At 39.6% G+C, this 23,798-nt stretch overlaps 1 protein-coding gene across 1 annotated transcript in view; it reads right to left on the bottom strand.

Annotated features, from left to right (window-relative positions):
* Nucleotides 1-23,798, bottom strand: part of unc5a (unc-5 netrin receptor A) — a 187,827-nt gene that overhangs the window by 74,166 nt on the left and 89,863 nt on the right. The window contains exon 2 of the mRNA XM_066716557.1: nt 12,440-12,661. Within this exon, the coding sequence (XP_066572654.1) occupies nt 12,440-12,661 (222 nt within the window). The remainder of the gene's footprint in view (nt 1-12,439; nt 12,662-23,798) is intronic.

Genomic DNA, 23,798 nt, shown 5'->3' on the forward strand with positions numbered 1-23,798 from the left:
CACCTAATTAAAATGTGCAAACATAAGAATTGATGTTTTAACAGTTTGCAGGATATTTCAAGTTTCAAGCTCTTTTCCTTTGTTTCTTTTATTTCTTCTATTTTGTCATTGCAAGTAAACATCTTAACAATTCTGCTGAAACTGTAATATCGCAGGGGGCAATTCAGGGGTGAAAATTGAAATAAAGGCGGCAGACTGCTGTTTCTTCCTGCTTTGCAGCTGAATATTTAGATCAGGGTGATGATTTCTTCTTGGAAAAAAGGTGCATAAATTAGCAATTCATCTGCCTGGGTAAAACAAAGTATGATAATTGCATTTGTGATTGAAGGACAAACATTAAGAATCTGCACCATCTCTCTCCCTCTGTAGACGCTTGATAAAGACTAGTGCTTTTACCAAGTCAAAATGTAGTATTTAGCAAAGCAAATTTCATGGATATTCAAATAAATAGTATTAAAAGTGCAGCTGACACACGTTCTTATTGCAGAGTGTATTCCCCCACAGCGGTCTGGATGGATCTCTGAAAAATGCACATTAAACTAGGAAAAACAGAGTGACCTGTAGAGGGTTGTATTATGAGTATGGAAGTCATGCAAGCAGACTGATCGGAGCATCTGGGTTTATTAAAACAAAGCATGTTGAGAGCTCTTAATGCAAATGTAGTGCCTGCGCACATGATTTAACTAGGATTTCCCCCAACCAAGAGCGCTCTTGATCTACATAATTTCTGTTGTGATTATATACACTCACCTAAAGGATTATTAGGAACACCTGTTCAATTTCTCATTAATGCAATTATCTAACCAACCAATCACATGGCAGTTGCTTCAATGCATTTAGGGGTGTGGTCCTGGTCAAGACAATCTCCTGAACTCCAAACTGAATGTCTGAATGGGAAAGAAAGGTGATTTAAGCAATTTTGAGCGTGGCATGGTTGTTGGTGCCAGACGGGCCGGTCTGAGTATTTCACAATCTGCTCAGTTACTGGGATTTTCACGCACAACCATTTCTAGGGTTTACAAAGAATGGTGTGAAAAGGGAAAAACATCCAGTATGCGGCAGTCCTGTGGGCGAAAATGCCTTGTTGATGCTAGAGGTCAGAGGAGAATGGGCCGACTGATTCAAGCTGATAGAAGAGCAACTTTGACTGAAATAACCACTCGTTACAACCGAGGTATGCAGCAAAGCATTTGTGAAGCCACAACACGTACAACCTTGAGGCGGATGGGCTACAACAGCAGAAGACCCCACCGGGTACCACTCATCTCCACTACAAATAGGAAAAAGAGGCTACAATTTGCACAAGCTCACCAAAATTGGACAGTTGAAGACTGGAAAAATGTTGCCTGGTCTGATGAGTCTCGATTTCTGTTGAGACATTCAGATGGTAGAGTCAGAATTTGGCGTAAACAGAATGAGAACATGGGTCCATCATGCCTTGTTACCACTGTGCAGGCTGGTGGTGGTGGTGTAATGGTGTGGGGGATGTTTTCTTGGCACACTTTAGGCCCCTTAGTGCCAATTGGGCATCGTTTAAATGCCACGGCCTACCTGAGCATTGTTTCTGACCATGTCCATCCCTTTATGACCACCATGTACCCATCCTCTGATGGCTACTTCCAGCAGGATAATGCACCATGTCACAAAGGTCGAATCATTTCAAATTGGTTTCTTGAACATGACAATGAGTTCACTGTACTAAACTGGCCCCCACAGTCACCAGATCTCAACCCAATAGAGCATCTTTGGGATGTGGTGGAACGGGAGCTTCGTGCCCTGGATGTGCATCCCACAAATCTCCATCAACTGCAAGATGCTATCCTATCAATATTCTTAAGTCATTTAATAAGTTTAGAGAAATAATGGTAACACTTTACACTTTACAATAGTTCTACCTAAATAATAAGAAAAAAATTATAATAATAACATAGTAGGTATTCAGTAACTACATCTTAGTTACTCATAAGAATGTGTGTAATTATGCAATTGTTAACATATACTTAATGTGTAAAAAGTGGGTCATGCCCGGCAGGGGGGATGCTGTTAATATTTGGGGGATGTGTCCCCTACGCATATGGAGTCAGGAATACAATGATGGGGGGAACAATTTAAGGTTCCTTCAACACTGGGGGGAACATGTGTTCCCCGTTCCCCCCAAAACCTATGCCTATGATGCCCAGGATAGCTCCAAAGGCATCCTTACAAGACAAGTGTGTACTTACATATACCATTAATTATTAAGTACATTAAGTTCATGTTAACAAATGCATAATTACACTGTTCTTATGAGTAACTAACATGTAGTTACTGAATACCTACTATGTTAATAAGCTGTAATTAGGGAGACCTATTGTAAAGCATTACTGAATTAATTAATAACAATTAAAAACATTATATAAGGCTTTGCATTTCCACATCTCCTTGCTTTGGAAGACATTAATTAAATCAAGTCTATCCAGGTTGGAAACAGAGTACCTACTATGTTAATACACCGTCTTATCAAAATGGTAATAAGATATGAAAAATATACCTGTAACGAGTACCTACAAAGGATGCATCTTAAATATGGCCTTAAATATCCATACAAAAGAGGTTATGATGTTTTTAGGAATATGACTAATTGATTCTAGATCTAACTCGGAGGTAAAGAGGGAAAGAGGTGTAACAGAAAAACCTGACTGTTTGGAAAATGGTAGGTGATTCAGATTTCCCTCATGCCAAGAGCTTAGTTAAAATACAGAATCTAAGAGGACAGCCGGTCAGGTGCTCAGGTCTTGGCAAATTGGTCAGGAAGCCCTAAGACAAGGTTAAATCTAACACTCGACAAAATGTCTTCAGCTGAAAGCGCATTTGTTAAACCACCCACAAACTGCTCAAAGTGAAGATATCAAGGCATTCGCTGTGCTCCACTGAACAGATACAAACGTTTAACATCCCTTGCAGTTATGAGACGCCCTCGTCTTAAATAAGGAGCGAAGGTGTTGACTCTATTCCTCATCATATTCAGAAACCAAAGAGAGACCAGCTTCATCAATGTCATGCCACTAAAGGTACAAGTTAACAGCTCCGACTGGAGGGATTTGGAGTTACTGTAACCTGATTCCTACCGTACAAGCTTGCACAATATTTGACCAGCAGAACAAAATGCACTCATGTCAATGTGGAACGGGTGTGGGTTAAACAGAATATATTTTCCTCCATAATAGTTAATGGAGTAAAGAGGCAGCTGTGTTTCTGTAAAAAAAAAAATTGACCTTGCCATCTGTTTCAGGTTATCATCACCAAATACTTCTCCATCAGCCTTCCCAACAGGCTGAAATACAATTCCCATTATACGGATCCAGCTAATAATGCATTATCAATTAGGCTCTTTGCTATTGATCGATGCGCAGCAGGTGGTACAAGCCCATTATCTTCATTTAAGACTATATTGTCCTTTTCCTGCATCTCCTATTTCCACGTGTTCATTAAATCCAAGCTCATAGAAGTATCGGCTTTTACTTAAATTGTGGCTTGATTGTTCTCCGATACTCCATTACAGATCATGTTTAATCACTGTTGTCCGTTTCCATTGTTATTCTGCAGTCCAAATCCCAATTAGAAAATTGAATTGCCGGGATACTTTCAAGGCAGCAGATGTACCTCTCTACAGGGGTGTGCGAATGTGATAGGGACCTTTACTGACATCAGGGCAGGTTGTAAAGAGCAAAACAAGAGCATCTTAAAGGGGAAACAGAAAGAGATATGGATAGGAAGTCTTTTTTAAGAAGCTAGCCTAACTAGATCAACTGCTTAAGAGGTATACGTCACATATGTGTTGAATTAATGTAGACAACATACAGACAAGCAATGTTATTTCAAAAGGTTTGAGATAAATGACTCATGAGGTCATTCTGCAAAATATGGCTTATTTTTGCTATATCATCTCACTTGATGACTTGACTCTGACTTTGGCTGGAGATTAAACCTCCATTTAAAAAGGTGATGCATAACGAAAGAAAAAGAAAGAAAGAAAAAAAGAAAGGAAATAATTCACACTATACTAGAAGAAAAATAGACCAATATTTGCTTGACGGGTCACCACCATAAAAGAAGTGAGAGAGATCGACACATTGAGCTTAGGTGCAACTATCTGCTTTTAAGTCATTAAGTATATTCTCAGAATATAGAGTACCTCCATAGCAAAGTGGCAGAGGAATTATAAGAAGCACTTTTATGTGAAGAGAAAGCTAGGAGAGGAATTTTCAGGTAATGAATGAAAGCAGCTGTGAGGCACAAACGTATAAATGTGTAAGCCTGGAGAAATGTCTCCCAGCAGAGAGTCTATAAAAGTTTGAAGACTGGACATTAACTGGCCAGCAACCCTAATGACTGCTCAGCAGCCATCCATAAAGGCAAGGATTCAGACATGGAAGGTACGAAATGTCACCTTTTCAAGGGGGTTGCTCAAACGTGAGAGATCGCATTTAGGTTTAACTAGAAAATAAGTGGCCAATTTACCTTGACCGTATAGAGAATAGGGTCCATCGGGCAAAAGTCTCATCTCCCCTGATGACGAAGAAACAGCACATTTTGTATCTGTGTCTCAGAGTGTGCCAGATAGTTCATTCATTCTTCCCCGTATCACACAGTCTCACTTCTCTTTTGTTTCTTCAGATCAGTCTGAAAAGGCCAGTACATTGATAAAATGCCGTATATGTTTGCGTCTTTAGACCATCGTGGGCATCGTGCAGTTTGAACGCACAGAACAGTGATGTAATTAATTAATTCCAATGCGCCAATTATTATACCGTTATCTAAGGAAAAAGCACAAGATAATTAACATTTTCATGTGAAATTAGCATTTCAATATCAGTCGGCATTGCTTTCATATTCTGCCCTTCAAACTCAGGAATTAATAACATTTAGTCTGTCCGTTAGAGCTGTTTATTTTTGCCACCGTTTCTTCCACGGACAAGCCCATGCAACACCATGTTCTGTGAAAATGGACACGTATAAATACTGGCCCGTTAACATGAATTGTATAATTCTGGGACTAGACCTTCTTATTGTTACTAGCCATGGATAACAATTGTATGTCTCATGTTCTCTCATCGCACTCCTTCAGTTGAGGTTCAGTTGCGTGTTGTTCATCTTTAGGCTTCCTGTAGGTTGTAACATAATTGAAGGTTTGCAGGATTTCATTGCACAAGCCCAGGACTTTCTTTTTTTGAGGCTTCCAAAAAGAAGTACCCAAAACCTCAGTTCCCGAATGATGAGATTTATGACTTAGGACTTCAGCTACAAAATATAATCACTTGGGAGCTGCTCGTTCAGTCCCAGATACTTTCGGATTAATTCTGACCCCCGCGATACGCTCTGTCCCTGTCCTCCATTTCCCTTTTTCATAAATACATCCTACATTATCTTGCTTTCGAAGGGTGAACTGAGCGTTCTGCTTGGAAATAATATATACAGCTCACAGGGTCACCTGACTGTGTGTCGTAATTCTCACAAATAGCCCTGCCAGTTAGCATTGATTTCTCAAGGAAGGAAATGTCTTTATGTGGCATGCTAAGGACCTCCTTCATCTTCATATATTAGGGATGGAAACGGCATCAGACTCTCTGGGAGACAGGCGGGCAGCGACTACCTGAGCTAGACGAATGACGAGAGCCAGCAGGCAGGGAAGGCGAAGAAAGATAAGTTACTGGAGACATATAATGAGGATTGATATACTCCACAGATAAAATCAATACCATCTGTAGATACTGTCAGGTGAAGGACAAATTGTAACACTATTCGGGGGTCAGATATGCTTTGCAGAAATAATAATAATCATAGTAAAGAACAAGTTCGAAGACAAAGAACCCTAAGGTCTGAAATAATGTAGTGATATCAGAAACTAGGTATAACAATTAGATTCCAGCTGGGAGAAAAACCGAGACAATATATATTGTTAGATTTAATATATCAGTCCCACTCGTATTGTCTCAATGCAGAGTGAATGTGTGCTGTATAGACAAACAAATACCCCCCTTTCCAATTCACTGCAGTGTGAAAAAATAGTGGCCTACATAATTACTTCCTCAAACGCTCTTGCCCTCTTCCTTTACTTTATTACTCTGAGAAATATCAGCTTTTTAAGGAGTGTGAGTACAACACACAATGAAAAGCAGCAGACTGTACACTTCACACCAAAACCCACAACAAAAAAACGCACTCATGCCCAAAACAGAACAGTAAATAAATAAGATGTTAGCATCTAACAAACTTGTGTTATTATTTGTGGCAGCCACTTCACAATCAATCTGGAGCAATTTCTACACCCATTCTTGTTATTCATTTAAATCAGGCATACACAGAAGGAAAAACAAACATGAATCGAGAGGAGAAGATTTGTCTGCACTTGACAGATCAGCGATTACTTAATCTGTTTAGTTCCTGGAGGAGAAAAAAATAGCCTGGCCTCCTTGTGCAGGATTATATGATATGTTATCCTTTGCTTGGTTGGAACACTTTGGAAATTAATTGTCAAGTATGAATTAATTTTAATGTAGAATTGCATAGTAATAGCAATCTAGGAACCAATAAAATGTATAGGCCTACATTATCTTTATAATTTATACATTTATAAAGGGAAAAGTACTAAAAGTTGAAACGGATCGTGCGCAGCTTTGCAAGTGGTTGAAAATGAAAACAAATTTCCATTCAGTTACAGCTTAAACATTTGCCTGACTGGACACTTATTCAATACTTATGTGAATCAGTTTGCTGGCCTCGTTTTCTACCAATCAGCCTGAAATTGTTCAGCTGTTGTGTATTGTGAGGCACGTCGGTCACAATGGTCCTTGATTTTGCCTTTTGATGTTGTCAATATGTTGTTTTTCACACTCTTGATTATTTCTTGCCTCTGCTTCCTATTTCTCAGCCAAACACAAAGTATGACTCACTGCGCTCCTCTCATATCCCTGCCTCATGATGTGCTCCGTTTATTTCACATTTCATCCCTGCAGCTCATCTATTCAGGGGGAGAGGTTGTGGTGCAGAGTGACTTGTTTGGAAGACAGCAAATATCATGAGAAAAGACTAATTGAAGTCAAGCTTCTCTAAACTTTTTCCTAATCTCTCACATTTATATCTCAGACCAACACCGATCTCAGGCTAAACAGGTTCCTTCCTCCATGTAATAATGTAATAAAACCGTTGCTGTTTAACTGGATAGGCCGGTGGTTGTGCAAATCCATCCCATAAGCCATGCTGTTCAAGACCCCCTTGATAATACATCATGAACACTTTCTTATTTTACTGTCGCAGTACTTAACGCAGCGCGGATGTACAATAATATATATTTAGAAACTGTCAGAAGATACTAAGAAAGAACAGCAGCTCTGCTACATGTCCCACTGCCCTGTTAGTTTCTATATTTTAAAAAGCTGCTGATACAAAGTTAAAATCTCTCTCTTTAAATGTAGACTTTCATCTTTAATTTGAGGGTACCTACATCCAAATTGGGAGAACGGTGTAGGAATTACACCCATTTATATATGTGGTCTCCCTGATGTTAGGGGCTCAAAAGTATTTGGACAAACTAACTTAATCATCAATTAAATTGTGAGTTTAAATACATGGTTGCAAATCCGTTGCAGTCAATGACTGCCTGAAGTCTGGCACACATAGACATCACCAGATGCTGGGTTTCTTCCCTGGTGATGCTCTGCTAGGCCTGCACTGCAGCTGTCTTTAGTTCCTGCTTGTTCTTGGGGCATTTTGCCAAACCAATCAGAGAGATAGCAAAAACATTATGTGTGGCCAAATCAACTATTTGGTACATTCTTAAAAAGAAAGAACGCAATGGTGAGCTCAGGAACACCAAAAGGCCCGGAAGACCATGGAAAACAAGTGTGGTGGATGACAGAAGAATTCTTTCACTGGTGAAGAAAAACCCCTTCACAACAGTTGGCCAGATCAAGAACACCCTCCAGGAGGTAGGCGTATCTGTGTCAAAGTCAACAATCAAGACTTCACCAGAGTAAACACAGAGGGTTTACCACCAGATATAAACAGGAAACAGGAAGACCAGATTAGAGTTTGCCAAAAAAAAAACATCTAAAGAACTCTTTACAGTTCTGGAAAAACATCCTATGAACAGATGAGACAAAGATCAACTTGTACCAGAATGATGGGAAGAGTATGGAGAAGGGAAGGAACTGGTCATGATCTGAAGCATACCACCTCATCTGTGAAGCATGTTATGGCATGGGCATGTATGGCTGCCAAGGGAACTGTGTTTAGGGCTATATTATCTGCTCAGATTCAGCCAAATGCTTAAAAACTCATTGGACGGCGCTTCACAGTGCAGATGGACAATGACCCGAAGCATACTGTGAAAGCAACCCAAGACTTTTTTAAGACGAAGAAGTGTAATGTTCTGCAATGGCCAAGTCAATCACCTGACCTGAATCCAATTGAGCAGCATTTCAGGCAAAATGCCCCAAGAACAAGCAGGATCTAAAGACAGCTGCAGTGCAGGCCTAGCAGAGCATCACCAGGGAAGAAACCCATGTCTATGTGTGCCAGACTTCAGGCAGTCATTGACTGCAAAGGATTTGCAACCAAGTATTGAAACCCACAATTTAATTAATGATTATGTTAGTTTGTCCAAATACTTTTGAGCCCCTAAAACTGGGGGGGGGGTCACATATACAAATGGGTTTAATTCCTACACTGTTCTCCCAATTTGGATGTAACTACCCTCAAATTAAAGATGAAAGTCTACACTTAAAGCACATCTTGACTGTTTCCTTTCAAATCCACTGTGGTGGCGTAAAGAGCCAAAATTATGACAATTGTGTCACTGTCCACATATTTATGAACCTAACTATATACATGTACAGACGGGTGACAAATTAAAGGAATAACCAACATAAAGTGTCTCAGTAAGGTGTTGGGCACACTGAGCCACCAGAACAGCTTCAATGCTCTTGGCAGAGATTCTACAAGTCTCTGAACTCTACTGGAGGGATGAACACCATTCTTCCAAAAGATATTCCCTCATTTGGGGTTTTGATGGTGGTGGTGGAGAGCGCTGTCTAACACGTCAGGTGTTCAATTGGGTTGGTGACTGCGAAGGCCATAGAATATGATTCACACCATTTTCATACTCATCAAACCATTCAGTGAGCCCTCGTGCCCTGTGGATGGGGGCATTGTCATCCTGGAAGAGACCACTCCCATCAGGATAGAAATGTGTCACCACAGGATAAAGGTGATTTGCAATGACCCAAACCATGTCAGGAAATGCCCCCCTACAGCATAACATAGCCTCCGGACCCCCTCACTGTAGGGGTCCAGCAGTGAGGCCTGTACCGTTCTCTTGGTGTCGCCTCACACATGCACTTGCCCACTTGTCGAGAACACTAGCCAGTTGAGCGTCTTTGCGACTGAAGCTCTTGCCATTCGTGCCCCAATAATGACCCTTCTATCACAGTCACTTAGATCCTTTCCTCTTTCCATCTTGATCCAAAATTGAGGTCAGCTGGGCCTGCTCAGCATTTGTATACATGCCACAGACCATGATAGGATGTTAAATGCTTAATTGTATCATGCAGTACACCTGTTTGGAGGCATCTGCATTCGTTATTGTTCCTCCACACATTTATTCAGATTTTTCCTTGAATCTGTTACCCATCTGTAAATTGTGATGCCACGCTGGGTGGCACAGCAAAAATGAAATTGCTGTTTGTTTGTCTTTATAATTTAGTTCCATGATTAGCGAGGGGTCTGTTATTTGTGTTTAGATTAAGCTCAGAGGAGTTAGGTTTGGGTTTTGTTTTCTGTCTGTCTAAAACATCTGTTTAGTTTTGATCAGTGCACATTGTCGAATAAATCGCCACTTTTACACCGTAATCATGTCTGTTGTTTTAATGACACAATAAATAAATACATATGATATGAATTTTGTATTCACCTAAGTTTTATATGAACCAAGACCTTTGATCCACACTTTGTGTTCACTAGGCTGAACACATTGTGGAGTCTGTGGCGAATCAATGGAAGAGGCCATCAAATGAAACAGTATGCATGTACAGGTTCAATGAAATTTCGAGCAAAAGGCGGTGTATTGTGGTCACTAGGCAGTCCTGACAGACTCTGGTTCAAGAGTCCTGGGAGATCGATTTAAGAACCTCAGGAAAGCATCATTATGGTGCTGGCGGGCATCTTCTCATCCTCATTCTTTCTAATGCTCTTGTGTGACAAAATCCCTCCTCTGTACATTGGCCATGGCGCTTCTGAAACGTGGCTTTGCAACACGACAGCACATAGAGAGTTTGAAAGGTCCAAGATGGAGCCATTGGGGAGACGCCAGGGTAATGCAGCAGAAGGAACTTCACAGTGGCTTCATAGACACAAATTGGCAGCGCCAGTACTGTGCTGTAGAGCCACATTCCCAGTGCTTCCAGATCATTAAAGGCTCGCTGTGTCGCACTGGTCACACAGCGCTTTTCCAGCAGCAACAGTCTTTCCTTTGAAATAATTTAATTTGCAGGGTTTAAGGCGCTGTTGACTGGGTTAATTATGATTATTTTTCCTTTTAATGTCATTCACCAAGGCTGTATTAAAAAGGAAGGGGATATTTTCATTGTGTTTGCCATTTAAAACATTTAAATCACTCACAGAACAATATTCACACCAACCGAAATGGCTTCTGTGCTAAGGCCACGTTTCTGCAGTGCATCCTTTCACTGCCTGAAGGTTGCGGCTTGTCTAGCTGATGCTTTCGAAAAGGCAAGCCACTAAAAACAGATCTGTATTTACACTACAAAGAGCAATGTCAGACATTTTAAAAAAAAGCTTTGTGGGAAATGCCATGTAGTTTGAACCAGACTCTGTTACTCAGTTAAACTATTATTTCTAATAAATATTAAAAGTAGTGCTTCGTAATCTAAGTTTATTGTTATTAATAATGATTATAATAATAATGTGTGCCAGAGACACACCCCACAAAGCCATTTTGATAACGTAACAAAGACTACTACAGTTATTTTCCACTATTTAGTGTAAAACTGCCTTTTTTATTATTTCCTACAACTGCATTAACACCTTAGTTGTTTTAACAATCTAATAGCAATACAGCTAAAAATGTGAAGTGTTAAGTTACAAATCCATCCTAAATCACAGCTCAGCAGTGACAGACAGTTCTATTTTTACGGACGGATTTACATTGGAACCTCCTGAGCTCAGTTTCTCCCAAAGCCAACACACAGCGTGCTCTGAAAAGGCACGACGGTGCAGGAAACGGCCTCAGACCTTCTCAAAATCACCTTGTTACACTGACAACAGGAATGCACAACAACTATGAAACCACAACTCTAAATAACAGGGGCCGAGGCCTTGTCAGGAGGGTATCAGAGAGAAACAACCAAACAAATATAGAAATGGTCAGGTCATCAATCTCATAGCCATAGCTGGTTCTGTTATCCTAGTCTCAGTTTTCATCACAATAACATCAAACAACCAAACAAGCAAATAAATAAATATAGGAGCAAATAAATATACATGCATATATACATATTCCCTTAATTTCAAAGCGTAGTAATAACAGGATTTTCTTTTGTATGTCATTGTTTTGCAAATCATCAATATAGTGCTGTAAGAATACCTTTCCAAACACTATTGGTTAGGTATTTTAATTATATCTAGTTCTTCAGGCAACATATATATGGATTACAGCCACTCCCCATAATGGACTTAATGTAATTAGTAATTAAAATGAATAAGGAAATATTTTAGCCAAATTAAAATTGCATGCCATTTATTTCATTCAAAGTAGGTTGGGAACTATTTTTCTCAGTGGAAGGTTACTGAACAAAATATCAGAATATGAAGGTAAATATATGTTTTTCAGATTCTTAAATAATACACAATACATTGTTTTCTAATAGCAACAGAGCCCTCTCGATGTGGGCTCTAACGTTTGATATATGACCTTGAGTTTCATTAGTGCCCTCGCCTTTGGCTCGGGACACAAAACTCCAGTCATCGACGGACTCTGTTGCTTAAATATATATCTAGCTGCCATATGAATAAGAGTGCCCCATGAAGCAGTGTCTTTTTCTATATATTTTTTCTATAATCTCTTAATTAATCAGTATTGCTGGATATATATGCATCAGCCTTCTACCTGCCTGTCTGAATCAGAATGATGCATGAGGCCAAATTACAAATATATTGATTTTCTGTTTTGGTATGCTTTTTGGTTAACAGTTGCAATATCTACATATTGTAATATGCAGAGACGAGTGAACAGATTTAAATAAATAGACATCTTCTACACCTGCTAGTAAATAAATAATGTTGGTTCTTATATAAGTGTAACATAACACAAGAATCAATTAATTGCAGTGATTAAAGAGCTGAGAAGAAGGGCTGTGACATAAACCCACGCTCGCGCTCTTACCTGTGGAGGGGTCGACGGTGCGTTCGATCATGTGATCGTCCTGATGCACCCACTCGCCATTACATTTGAAGTAGATCTGAGTGGCGGGAGTGGAGCGGCAGGTCAGGGTGACTGGCTTGTTCTTGACTATGTACACGTCATCCGGCTCCACCAGGAAGTGAGGCAGCAGGTCCGAGATGGCCACAGGAAGTGGATTGGTCACCGTGGCAACATGCTGGGCATCTGCAAGGAAACAAGAACGAAACAAAACAAAGCGTCAAGAGGAGAGAAGAAGACGGAGTATAAAAGACTAGACCCTAGTGAGACTGGTTTGCTCACTTGTTTGCAACGGTAGGTTTCTGATTGAAAAACCTCATCCACCTCTTGAAGGACGCAAGGGAATTAGCTTCAGCCACAATAACAGTGTCAATTGTTCCACAGACCCATGACTCAAAGTTTTGTATAAAAAAATAAAAAAAATCGATTCCCATACATCCTAAATACACCTGCACTTAAATGTCTACAGTGAAAAGCATCCCTTCTGAGAGGCTCCGATGTGCTGCAGGATTGCCAAGGAGGAAAGAGAGACAATGCCATTAAAGTCGTTTAAGTCGATACAGATGAGACTTTTAATTTTGTTCCTTTTGCATCAAAGACGCTGATGATGTGGAATTGCTGTATACTGTAGCAGTGTGGCGGACAACTTTCATCTATCAGGTTTCTCTCCAGAAGTATACGAGACTAAGAATGGAACGGGGATCTACATTTTTTGTCTCCCTATTCATTATTTCTCAGCTCGGCCCACAGAACCCAGCAGATTGCTGATTTGGTTGGAAAGAAGCATCTCTGTGCACCATGGCTTTGCTTTTGCATGCATATTCTTTTCCTGCTTTCTTATGAAAGAACCTAGTATGCAAATCATGTGAATTTAGCTTGTCAGCTTTAACAGCAAGAAGAAAAAAAAGAAGAGTGGAACAATCCTGATGGCTGCTGACACCAATGGGAAAAAATTATATGGAACTATTCTGAAGGCTTACAGTGACTATTAATTTATACATTTGTGTGGCTGTGAATGTGACCTCATAGATGGTTGTTGCTTTTCTTGGAATATAGAAAAGTGAAGACAAATAATCGCCGATGTGACTGGAAAATATTGACTACAATTATATTTCTAAGTTCAAGGTTATAGACACTAATCCTAACCCCTGACACCCCAGAGCAGAAGCAGTCGAAGCATGAAAAAGACCTTAGCAGACAATTCAATCGTCAAGCTCTGGAGGAGTACGGGCGGCCTTGTCAGAGCAGGCCTGCAGCACGGCAAGCCTCATGTCTCACAACTCCTGTTAATCACACTCCTTTAAGATCAGAGCAACAGCACGAGAAGCCATAAATTCCAGGCTGTGAGGCGGCAACACTTAACAAACGTTATAGGTCTCGTTTCCAGGGTTTTAACTCCTCCATAATTTCACCGAGGAGGCTGTCACGGTAATAGACAGTAGAGCACGAGGCCGGGCAAAAGATGAACACTCCTAAAAGTAGAGAACTAACTTTCATTAGAAAAAAAAATAAAGTCACTCATTTGTAAAAACTTCCAGGCCTGCACTTTCCTAACACCGGGCCTGCCAAGTCAAGATATTTCCTGTGCAATAAAACGCGGTAATAAATAGTAGGAAGAGCTCATCTTTTTCTTTTGACACATCTCTCCTTTGTGTAAACTCAAGTGTCAGTCTGAAGCGTCCCGACATGAGCCCCAGCTTGTTATTGGAGTAAGTTGTCATAGAGCATTATTGATTGGTTTCATGCTGCAGGTGGAGATGTGACATTGGTAGAAAACGTCAGGATAGTTAGATAACCAAGGGATCCCATGGCATCTTCTAAGTGCTGGTCTACACAGGCCAAGAACACACTGCCGTCACACTCCGGCTGTCAGGGAAATTATTAACATCAGTCCAGTCCACCTATAGAAGAGTGACATTATGTTCAAGAGCTCAGACTCATACAGGTCATCACTTCCTGCCTAGTTAGCTTGATACCGCAAAATAGCGTGAATGTGCGATCAAAGAATGCGCTTCTGTTCTGATGAATCAAAATGTCCTTCTACTTTGTTCTGTTATTGTATGGCCTATGACTGATGAAAACTAAAGGTAATGGGATGAAAAGAATATATGCTGCTAGAAACCAAATACATTAGAAACACAATTGTTACATTGACCTATGACCTCTGACCTTGGTGTAACACTAGTAGACTGCAAATGTAAGCAAAACCTTGACACCTGCTTCACAGTGCTCTGAGACAGCATTGAGTTTAACACACTTGGTTGTTTTGTACGAGGGTGGGTGGGTGCTGGCACAAGGTGGGATGCTGTTTGAGAAACATCTAATACAAAAAATGTCCTGCTCCTTTCTTGAGATCATTCATGCATTAACAGATTCTATTGAAACATTGTTGTTGTGGCGTTCTGAAAAAAATAAAGTTTTTATTTTGTTCAAATCAAGCAACTAACATCTACTACAACCCACTCACCGATCTACACCAGGCACCTGATACCCACTCTTGGCGACAGCTGTTTGGCTTTCATTTTCAAGATTTGTTCAAAATGTTTGCCATTGTAACACATACGTGAAGGCTGCTCCTCTGAGGAACCGTTGATCCGAGGGCTTTTAAAGATGATCAGAATTTCCTGAATACAAAGGGCTGTTCAAAAATTGATCTATTGGGCAAACGGTGTTTGAACGCCAACCCAAAACTCGTATAAGTCACAGGGGAGAGAGGCTTAAATCCAGAAATAAAACCCTCTTTAAGTGGAGAATAATAATAATTTACTGCCAGGAATCCAATATCAGTGACAGGCTTTACATTTACGGTGTCCTCCATCACTTCCCAGCGCCTCGGGAAGCGGAGCTACACCTTTCATAATGAAAACTTGGAGCTCGGCTTTGACCTTTTCCATTACCAGCCGTTCACTTTGAGAGCTCAGCCCAGGTCAGGGACAATATTAGCTGGCGTTATAACACAATCCTGCACAAAGACATTACCCGGCTGGCAAAACGCGTGTCATATTAATGTCATCCTTCCAGCTTCCCTTTGTCATCTCCTTGCCAGCGAGTGGCTTGCTAATTCATCAGAGTGAAATACAGTGAGCTCACAGTGGCAGCCACTGAACCCCTGCTAATGTATCATGTACGCGTTTAACTCTTAATGAAAACTAAATGTTCTGTGTCCAATGAGGGACATCTATCACTTCTCACAACCCTGCCACACTTTTTTCCTATTATACGCGGCAGGGCAATGAAATGGAACCCCCCCACCCCGTAATATTATTTTCCGTACCTGTCGAACAGAAAGCGTCTCTGGCAGCACGTACTTTGTGCCCTGACAAGTGAACGATGAGCGTCTTTGATGTTACAAAATGTAATTGAAATTTTCTAAAGTATGATAATAACTCTCTAATGGCCACTTAGACTTTAAGATGCTTAGTGCTCCTGCTTTATTTAGTTCTCTTTGCATTTGTGTGTCTAAGGTGACCCATTTAACAGGACTCTTTATCTTTTGGCTGTCATGATAGGTGTTAGTCTTGCTTGGTCTCCTTCATCTATACTTTGAAGATGATCCAAAAAATGTAAGAACCCTGAGAATAATATTGAGAGCAATTTGCTTAGCCCTGCCCTTAAGAGAATATATATATTAAATGTTTTGGTATATATATCATCACCATCAGCCTATATCGATCCACTGCTGGATGAAAGCCTCCCCAAGATCTTTCCACTTGCTTCGATCTACAGCTTCGTTTCCATGTGATGCCTACATATACAATTTATAATAACAAAACTACTCAGTCCCAGCTAAAGATCTTTTCTGACCCAAAGATACCCGAAATATTCCTAGGAATGCTTTTTTATATGTAACCTGAATACAAAAAATATTTGTATATGGTTCCATTTTATGATGCACATCAATTGTATAGATACTTTTAATATTTTCATACATACATGCATACATAATCTCAGGCACACAGAACAAATTGCAATAAAGGGAAATTCAAATATATTATCATGTAATATCAAATACAGTTTATCGTTTTTAATTTCAGCTTTCTTTTTTTTCCACAACATCCAGTAATTTAACATATGGTACAAGTATACAGATTTATTATCTCTTAAAATACATTATCTCCATGAGCTGTCTGCATCTGCTGAGCTACACAGTTATGTTTAATTTAAAGTGTATTATGTTTTTCAGTTGGTTTTGTTGCTGGGGTCATTATATTTTTGAATTATTATGATTTTTTTCCCCTTTTTTCTTAAACCCCACCAACGCATTCATACTCTGTAAGGAATAGATATGAATAATTAAAGAATCTCACCAATATCATAGTTTGACTGCAGACTTCACGGAGAATCCAAATCAGAATGCATTCCCCTCAGTCAGCTTTTATATAAGCAAGTTAAATCAAAGATAACATTTCAGAGAAGCGTCATTTTAAATGTAAATGCATTACTCTTTTATGTACTATTTATGTATGAAACATGCTTTCAAATTGGATTTCATCTGAGGCAGGGCAACATTAACGTTGCATTATGTTGTGCGGCAGTCACTTGTTCAGAATCTCAAAATGATGCTAATCAGAACTAAATTCCTACAAAATCCATTTGCAATCATGCCAAATTAAAGCACCATTCATATCTGTCCGAAAATCACTTTCTGCAAAAATATTGTACACATTTCTAATGTCACATGTCCTAGGAGCAAGAAATGTCCCTCTGAAAGGTCTTGCTCCATGCACATAAAAAATACCAATTATTATATTTCACCCTTGGCCATGGTGACTTACAATTGTTACACTATATCACATTATTTTTACATACAATTATCCATTTATAAAGTTGGGTTTTTACTGGAGCAATCTAGGTAAAGTACCACACTCCAGGGTACAACAGCATTGAACCCACGACCCTCCGCTCCAGAGTCCAGAGCCCTGACCACAGATGGGTACCCATGATCAATTAAATAGACACTTTCCCAAATAGAAAAGGGCACGGGGTGGCAGCTAAAGACAATCACTTTCCGAAGTTGTAAAGTTTCACAACATTGCCAACCAGTTAAACAATTCAACCACCTCTATTTTTAAACTGCCGTCGATTGCTGGGGAGTTCTTTACACAGGCATAATTGGTTCAAACAGAGCTTAGGCATAAAGTCACTAAGCGAAAAGGTTGTTAACGATTAATTTATCAATAGTGTGCCAAAGGAAACCTGTTTGGTTGTGTTTGGCCTATAACAGTAAATCAAATCACACGGTTTTCAAGGGCTTACATGGTCCAGGGACTCATGCTATATTTATTCTCCCAGAGCTTTACAAATATATTGCAGCTGGCTCCTCCAATTCTTAACTTGCCCCTGGACTGTGGGCAGAATTAGATCAACCTTTAAAGTCAAGGGAGCTGTCAACATTAACAGGGGGATTTTCAAAGCCTTTTTTTGCTCCAGATCAAAAATTGCTCCCCAGGTTCTGAAAGTAATTGTGAAAGTCTAAAGGTGCACATTTAGGCTGAGACTACAGTGGGTTGGAAAAGGGGGATTTAGTATTGTTTTCACAGAAATGTCTGAGGCGGAATAAAACCAACTAACTAAATAAAATAAACACAATAAATGCAGTCACTGGTTCTCTCTTTTATTTTTGGTTCGACATATCTATGGTCTGCAATACTGAGTGTCGGTTGCATTGCTTCTTAGAAGTTTTTGAAAAGATTTATGTGCTGAAATGTTGGTTATGGGCTGCAGTAGTTTCCTATGGTGGCTCGTTGAGGACACCTAGCATCTCTGGTTATGTCGTGATCAAGAGATAGCGTTCTCTCTCGTTATCTGAGAAAGCAAAAGTGTTGTCATTTTCCTGAGACTACGGTGGCTTGTTGAGGACATAGAAAAAACCTAGTATCTCTGGTTATGTCATGATCACGAGATAACGTTCTCTCTCGGCATCTGAGAAAACAAAAGTATTGTAATTTTTCGGAGACTACGGTGGCTCGTTGAGGACATAAAAAAAAAAAAAAACTAGCATCTCTAGTTATAATTTACCTCCAGTGATCACAACAAAAAACATTATGACTAGAGAACGTTCTCTCTCGCTATCTGAGAAAACAAAAGTGTTTCATAAAAAGTCATTTTCCTGAGACTACGGTGGCTCATTGAGGACAGGGGATAACAAGAGAACCAGAGATGCTAGGCTTTTTTTCTTCTCATGTCCTCAACGAGCCACCATAGGTTTCCCTATAGAGTAAGTGGTGTCCTAAAATATGCTCTCTCACAAATCATTTCCCCTGGTGAGTCAGACCATAAGTTGTTTAGTTGCCAATTGCTGTGTTTGATAAAGAAAGAAAAAAAAAATCCACCAGCTGTCAATACGTTGATTAATGCTTCATTTTCACAGTACGAACCCAAGGCAATGGACATCACTGCTTGAAAATCCCTTCCATTTTCTTTGTGTAATCCAGAGAGGGCTGAAGTTCTGCTACACTCCCAGCAGTCTCGGCTCAGAAGTGTGTGCTGGCAGTTCTTGCCTCCGTTTACAGAAGGACAGATATGTAGCACAGTTGTAGCTATGGATATGAAAGGATAATTTTTTTTTTTCCTCCCGGTTTACTTTACATTAAAAGAAGAACAAGGAGATGTTTCATTAAGCCTTTAAAGGCCCATTATTTAAACCTTCATTACAGTGTGTGCTTGCAGAGAAAAAGAAAAAAAGAGACGAAAAGGTGGGGTTATTCCTCAATGGTCCCTTGCGTTTCTTGCCCTTTTGGAGCCAATTAAAATATTTTATCTGTGTCACGTCCCTGAAGGAAGGCATCATTGAGCAATCACCAGGCATAATTTACATCACAATGATGAATGACAGCTATAACATGTGTTTTATTACACCATCAGCGCTTTACAATGTCTTTAGCAATTAATTTAATTAAAATTGCTGTCCAGAATATTAAACCATTTCATATTCCAGTGATTTAACAACATATCCACAACGGCATTCATATTAAAAAGCCCTGCTCTGTAAATGTATTACTTAATGGATTTTTTTTTCTATCTCACTCCTTCTCCTTCTTTTCTTTTCACCCCCCTTCCTCGCAATTATTTTACACTCCTCTTTCAGCCTCCAGGCAAGGAGGAAGATGGATCTGGAATCTGTCACGGATTGCAATACACCAGTTAAGTCAAAGAAATCTGTTCCACCAGGAGGTGGTGGAGACTTGAATACCACATATAGGTTAACAGACACCATTCATTTAGACGCTACAAAAACACTGCATCACAATGAAGCCATCAATTCAAAACACCCCCTGCAAAATGGATTTTGTCTACAGTGCCTTAATCAAGCAGTCTGGCCAGTAAAAAGGCTCTTCAATGTGTAACAGAACTAGTTTACTACAGGATTATTCTGATTCAGTGTTCGAGGCTGAAAAAATCTATACAAAAGTTAAGGTAAAGCAGCTATAGAAACATTATTTCATCAGGGCTGTAAAGTGTAACAAAAAAAAAAAAACTAGAAAATGATGAGAGGACGTGAGTGTCAAGGTGTGTATTATGACCCATTTGTTTTCCTATTTTCCTGGTTGTGTGGAAATAAAAGTTGATGATGGGGACTCTGAAAAAGTAGTTTCATGTGCAGGACTGTCTTTGTCTTTGTACTGTACATGCCGTGTTCACTCAGCAAGTTTCACTCGGCGTCGGGGCACAAATGAGAAGAGAACAATCCAATTAGGCCTCTAGATTTTATACATGCTGAGATAGCCCCCTGAGATGAGCCACCATGACAGAACCTTGGTTTTAATGTTTTATCATAAAGATCTTGACACCTGCAGCAGAAAAAAAAAAAATCTTATGCAGGAGGCTAAATTATTCATAAACCCAGCTGTGTATTGGCATTTTCTTTGAACACCTCACAGATTTGGTTCTGTAAAGAATTTTCGATTTTCGATTTGCTGCCCTACACGGTGACAATTATGACCCATGTATAATCATTATTAATCGAGGTACAGAATTGATCAACAGGTGTACATTTTCAACACAATTACAACTACTACTAGTACTACAATTATAACTAGTATAACTGCTATTGCTACTTCTTCTACTACTACTACTACTACTACTACTACTACTATTAATAACCTGCCAACTAAAGGACATCAAAGTTATGATGGGATAAACGGATTTGTAAAACATTGGTAGGTATTTGTGTTAATTGATTGTCACTTGAGGCTACTATATGGCTAATTCAGACTGGGATAAGATGTATATATAAGTGTGTAATCAAATTTGATTAAAGGTATGTCCGTATTTATGTTGTTATCATAATTTTCTAGACAGGATGCAAGTACAAGGAAAATCTATTTAAAGTATGAAATGGGAAAGTTATCCTTGTTGTAATACATGTAATAACGTATTTTACTGAGGAGGGTGTCATGAGAGTGACCTCAACTCGCAATGCATCACCAACTGGTGCGATTATAACCTGATTATAAACTGATTCCTTCAAGTCTACAATCAGCTGTGTGAAGGGATAATTTGCTGAGTCGCCAGCATAGAATGGTCTACCCAGAAACGAAAGCAGATACTCAGAGAACAGAAGTAAGAGGAGATCCAAGCAGCAAAAAATAAAATGCGATAAAGTAAAATGATAAAATAAATTATCCGTGTTCAGTGATCTATGAGCATCCTTTCAACATGCCAACTTTTTTTCATATGCATTCCCTCACTTTGGACTGCAGCTCAGTTGTCCCCGCTCCTCTCAGTTCTACTGCAGAAAGAAAGAGAGGGCTCAGATTGGGTTCTTCTGGAAATTGATGTGAACTTCTCGTCTGTACTGCTACACGTACTGTTTTTAGAAATGTTATGCCTGAAGATTTGATATTTCTCATTTGCACAACAACAAACACAATATAATGATGATGATGATGACGATAATAAGAAGAAGATAAGAAGAAGTCCTATATACAGCAGTACATGAAATGAGCACAATACAAAAATCATGAAAGATTTCACTCCATCTGCTCAAGTCAGACTGCTTATACTTTTCCATGCACGTATTTCTCATAAGGACAAACATTTATTTCCCTTACAAAATGGGATCTTCGCATGATTTCTGATGCATGCAGCACACATTATAATAAATGTTTCATGCACAACTTCTTCACTCCACTCTATATTGAGCTTTAACAGAAGGCATTTAAAATACATATGTTTGAGTCACATTGCGATGGAGAGCACACAATATGTTTGTCTGTCAACATTAATGAATCATTAAAAAAATATCAACAACGACGGGTTTATGACTAAAACAAATGCCATGTCTATGTTCATCTAGTGGTTTGTGCTGTGCAGAACAATTACTAACATTGAATGCTGACACAAGACTCAAAAATTAGACTCAATGCAGCAGATTAAGAAAGGTTGTTTTATATTTAATCTGATATTTGTATATGACTTCAAAAAAACTGACATTCATCAACTGAAGTCATAGAAATACTCAAATATGAGATCTATATTTGTTTATATATATATACACTCACCTAAAGGATTATTAGGAACACCTGTTCAATTTCTCATTAATGCAATTATCTAACCAACCAATCACATGGCAGTTGCTTCAATGCATTTAGGGGTGTGGTCCTGGTCAAGACAATCTCCTGAACTCCAAACTGAATGTCTGAATGGGAAAGAAAGGTGATTTAAGCAATTTTGAGCGTGGCATGGTTGTTGGTGCCAGACGGGCCGGTCTGAGTATTTCACAATCTGCTCAGTTACTGGGATTTTCACGCACAACCATTTCTAGGGTTTACAAAGAATGGTGTGAAAAGGGAAAAACATCCAGTATGCGGCAGTCCTGTGGGCGAAAATGCCTTGTTGATGCTAGAGGTCAGAGGAGAATGGGCCGACTGATTCAAGCTGATAGAAGAGCAACTTTGACTGAAATAACCACTCGTTACAACCGAGGTATGCAGTAAAGCATTTGTGAAGCCACAACACGTACAACCTTGAGGCGGATGGGCTACAACAGCAGAAGACCCCACCGGGTACCACTCATCTCCACTACAAATAGGAAAAAGAGGCTCACCAAAATTGGACAGTTGAAGACTGGAAAAATGTTGCCTGGTCTGATGAGTCTCGAATTCTGTTGAGACATTCAGATGGTAGAGTCAGAATTTGGCGTAAACAGAATGAGAACATGGATCCATCATGCCTTGCTACCACTGTGCAGGCTGGTGGTGGTGGTGTAATGGTGTGGGGGATGTTTTCTTGGCACACTTTAGGCCCCTTAGTGCCAATTGGGCATCGTTTAAATGCCACGGCCTACCTGAGCATTGTTTCTGACCATGTCCATCCCTTTATGACCACCATGTACCCATCCTCTGATGGCTACTTCCAGCAGGATAATGCACCATGTCACAAAGGTCGAATCATTTCAAATTGGTTTCTTGAACATGACAGTGAGTTCACTGTACTAAACTGGCCCCCACAGTCACCAGATCTCAACCCAATAGAGCATCTTTGGGATGTGGTGGAACGGGAGCTTCGTGCCCTGGATGTGCATCCCACAAATCTCCATCAACTGCAAGATGCTATCCTATCAATATGGGCCAACATTTCTAAAGAATGCTTTCAGCACCTTGTTGAATCAATGCCACGTAGAATTAAGGCAGTTCTGAAGGCGAAAGGGGGTCAAACACAGTATTAGTATGGTGTTCCTAATAATCCTTTAGGTGAGTGTATATATATATATATATATATATATATATATATATATATATATATATATTATATCTGTACACTCAGTAAGAGTACAATAAAAGCTTATTAAACAATGTAACAACAAAACTTCAAAGCATATTCTCCAAGATCAATGTTTTACTTTTCTCTTAGAAGCGAAACAAAAAGGCAATGCATTAATATTGTTTTTCATTTATTTGCTCCTCAACACAATTACTGTTTTTTTTTCTGGAATCAAATGCAATTGTTTAAAGTGTCAAATGTAGCTGTAAACAATACAGTATGGTTATGCTAAAATACATTAGACATTTTGGATAAGAGTTCATTTGGAACTACCAGTACTTGTATGGAGTACTACAATGGAGACCAAAAATCCAATAGGTCATAGTTTCAAGTTAGAGATCATATGAGGGTAGGTAGACGAAGCAATTGACAACATCGGAAAGGACAGATCACTCGTGTAGCTGTAGTACCTTGACATTGGTAAGCAATGCATCGATGTGACTGGCAGAAGGAGACTGGACAGCTGCTGCCTCCTCTGACAGCACAGCAGACAGGCAGGGGGAAGTGTCAACTTGTGACTCTCAACCTGCTTCATGCAGTCTGGGGCAGGAGCTCAGAA

This window comes from Amia ocellicauda, chromosome 11, assembly GCF_036373705.1.
Source record: "Amia ocellicauda isolate fAmiCal2 chromosome 11, fAmiCal2.hap1, whole genome shotgun sequence".
Classification (NCBI taxonomy): Eukaryota; Metazoa; Chordata; class Actinopteri; order Amiiformes; family Amiidae; genus Amia; species Amia ocellicauda.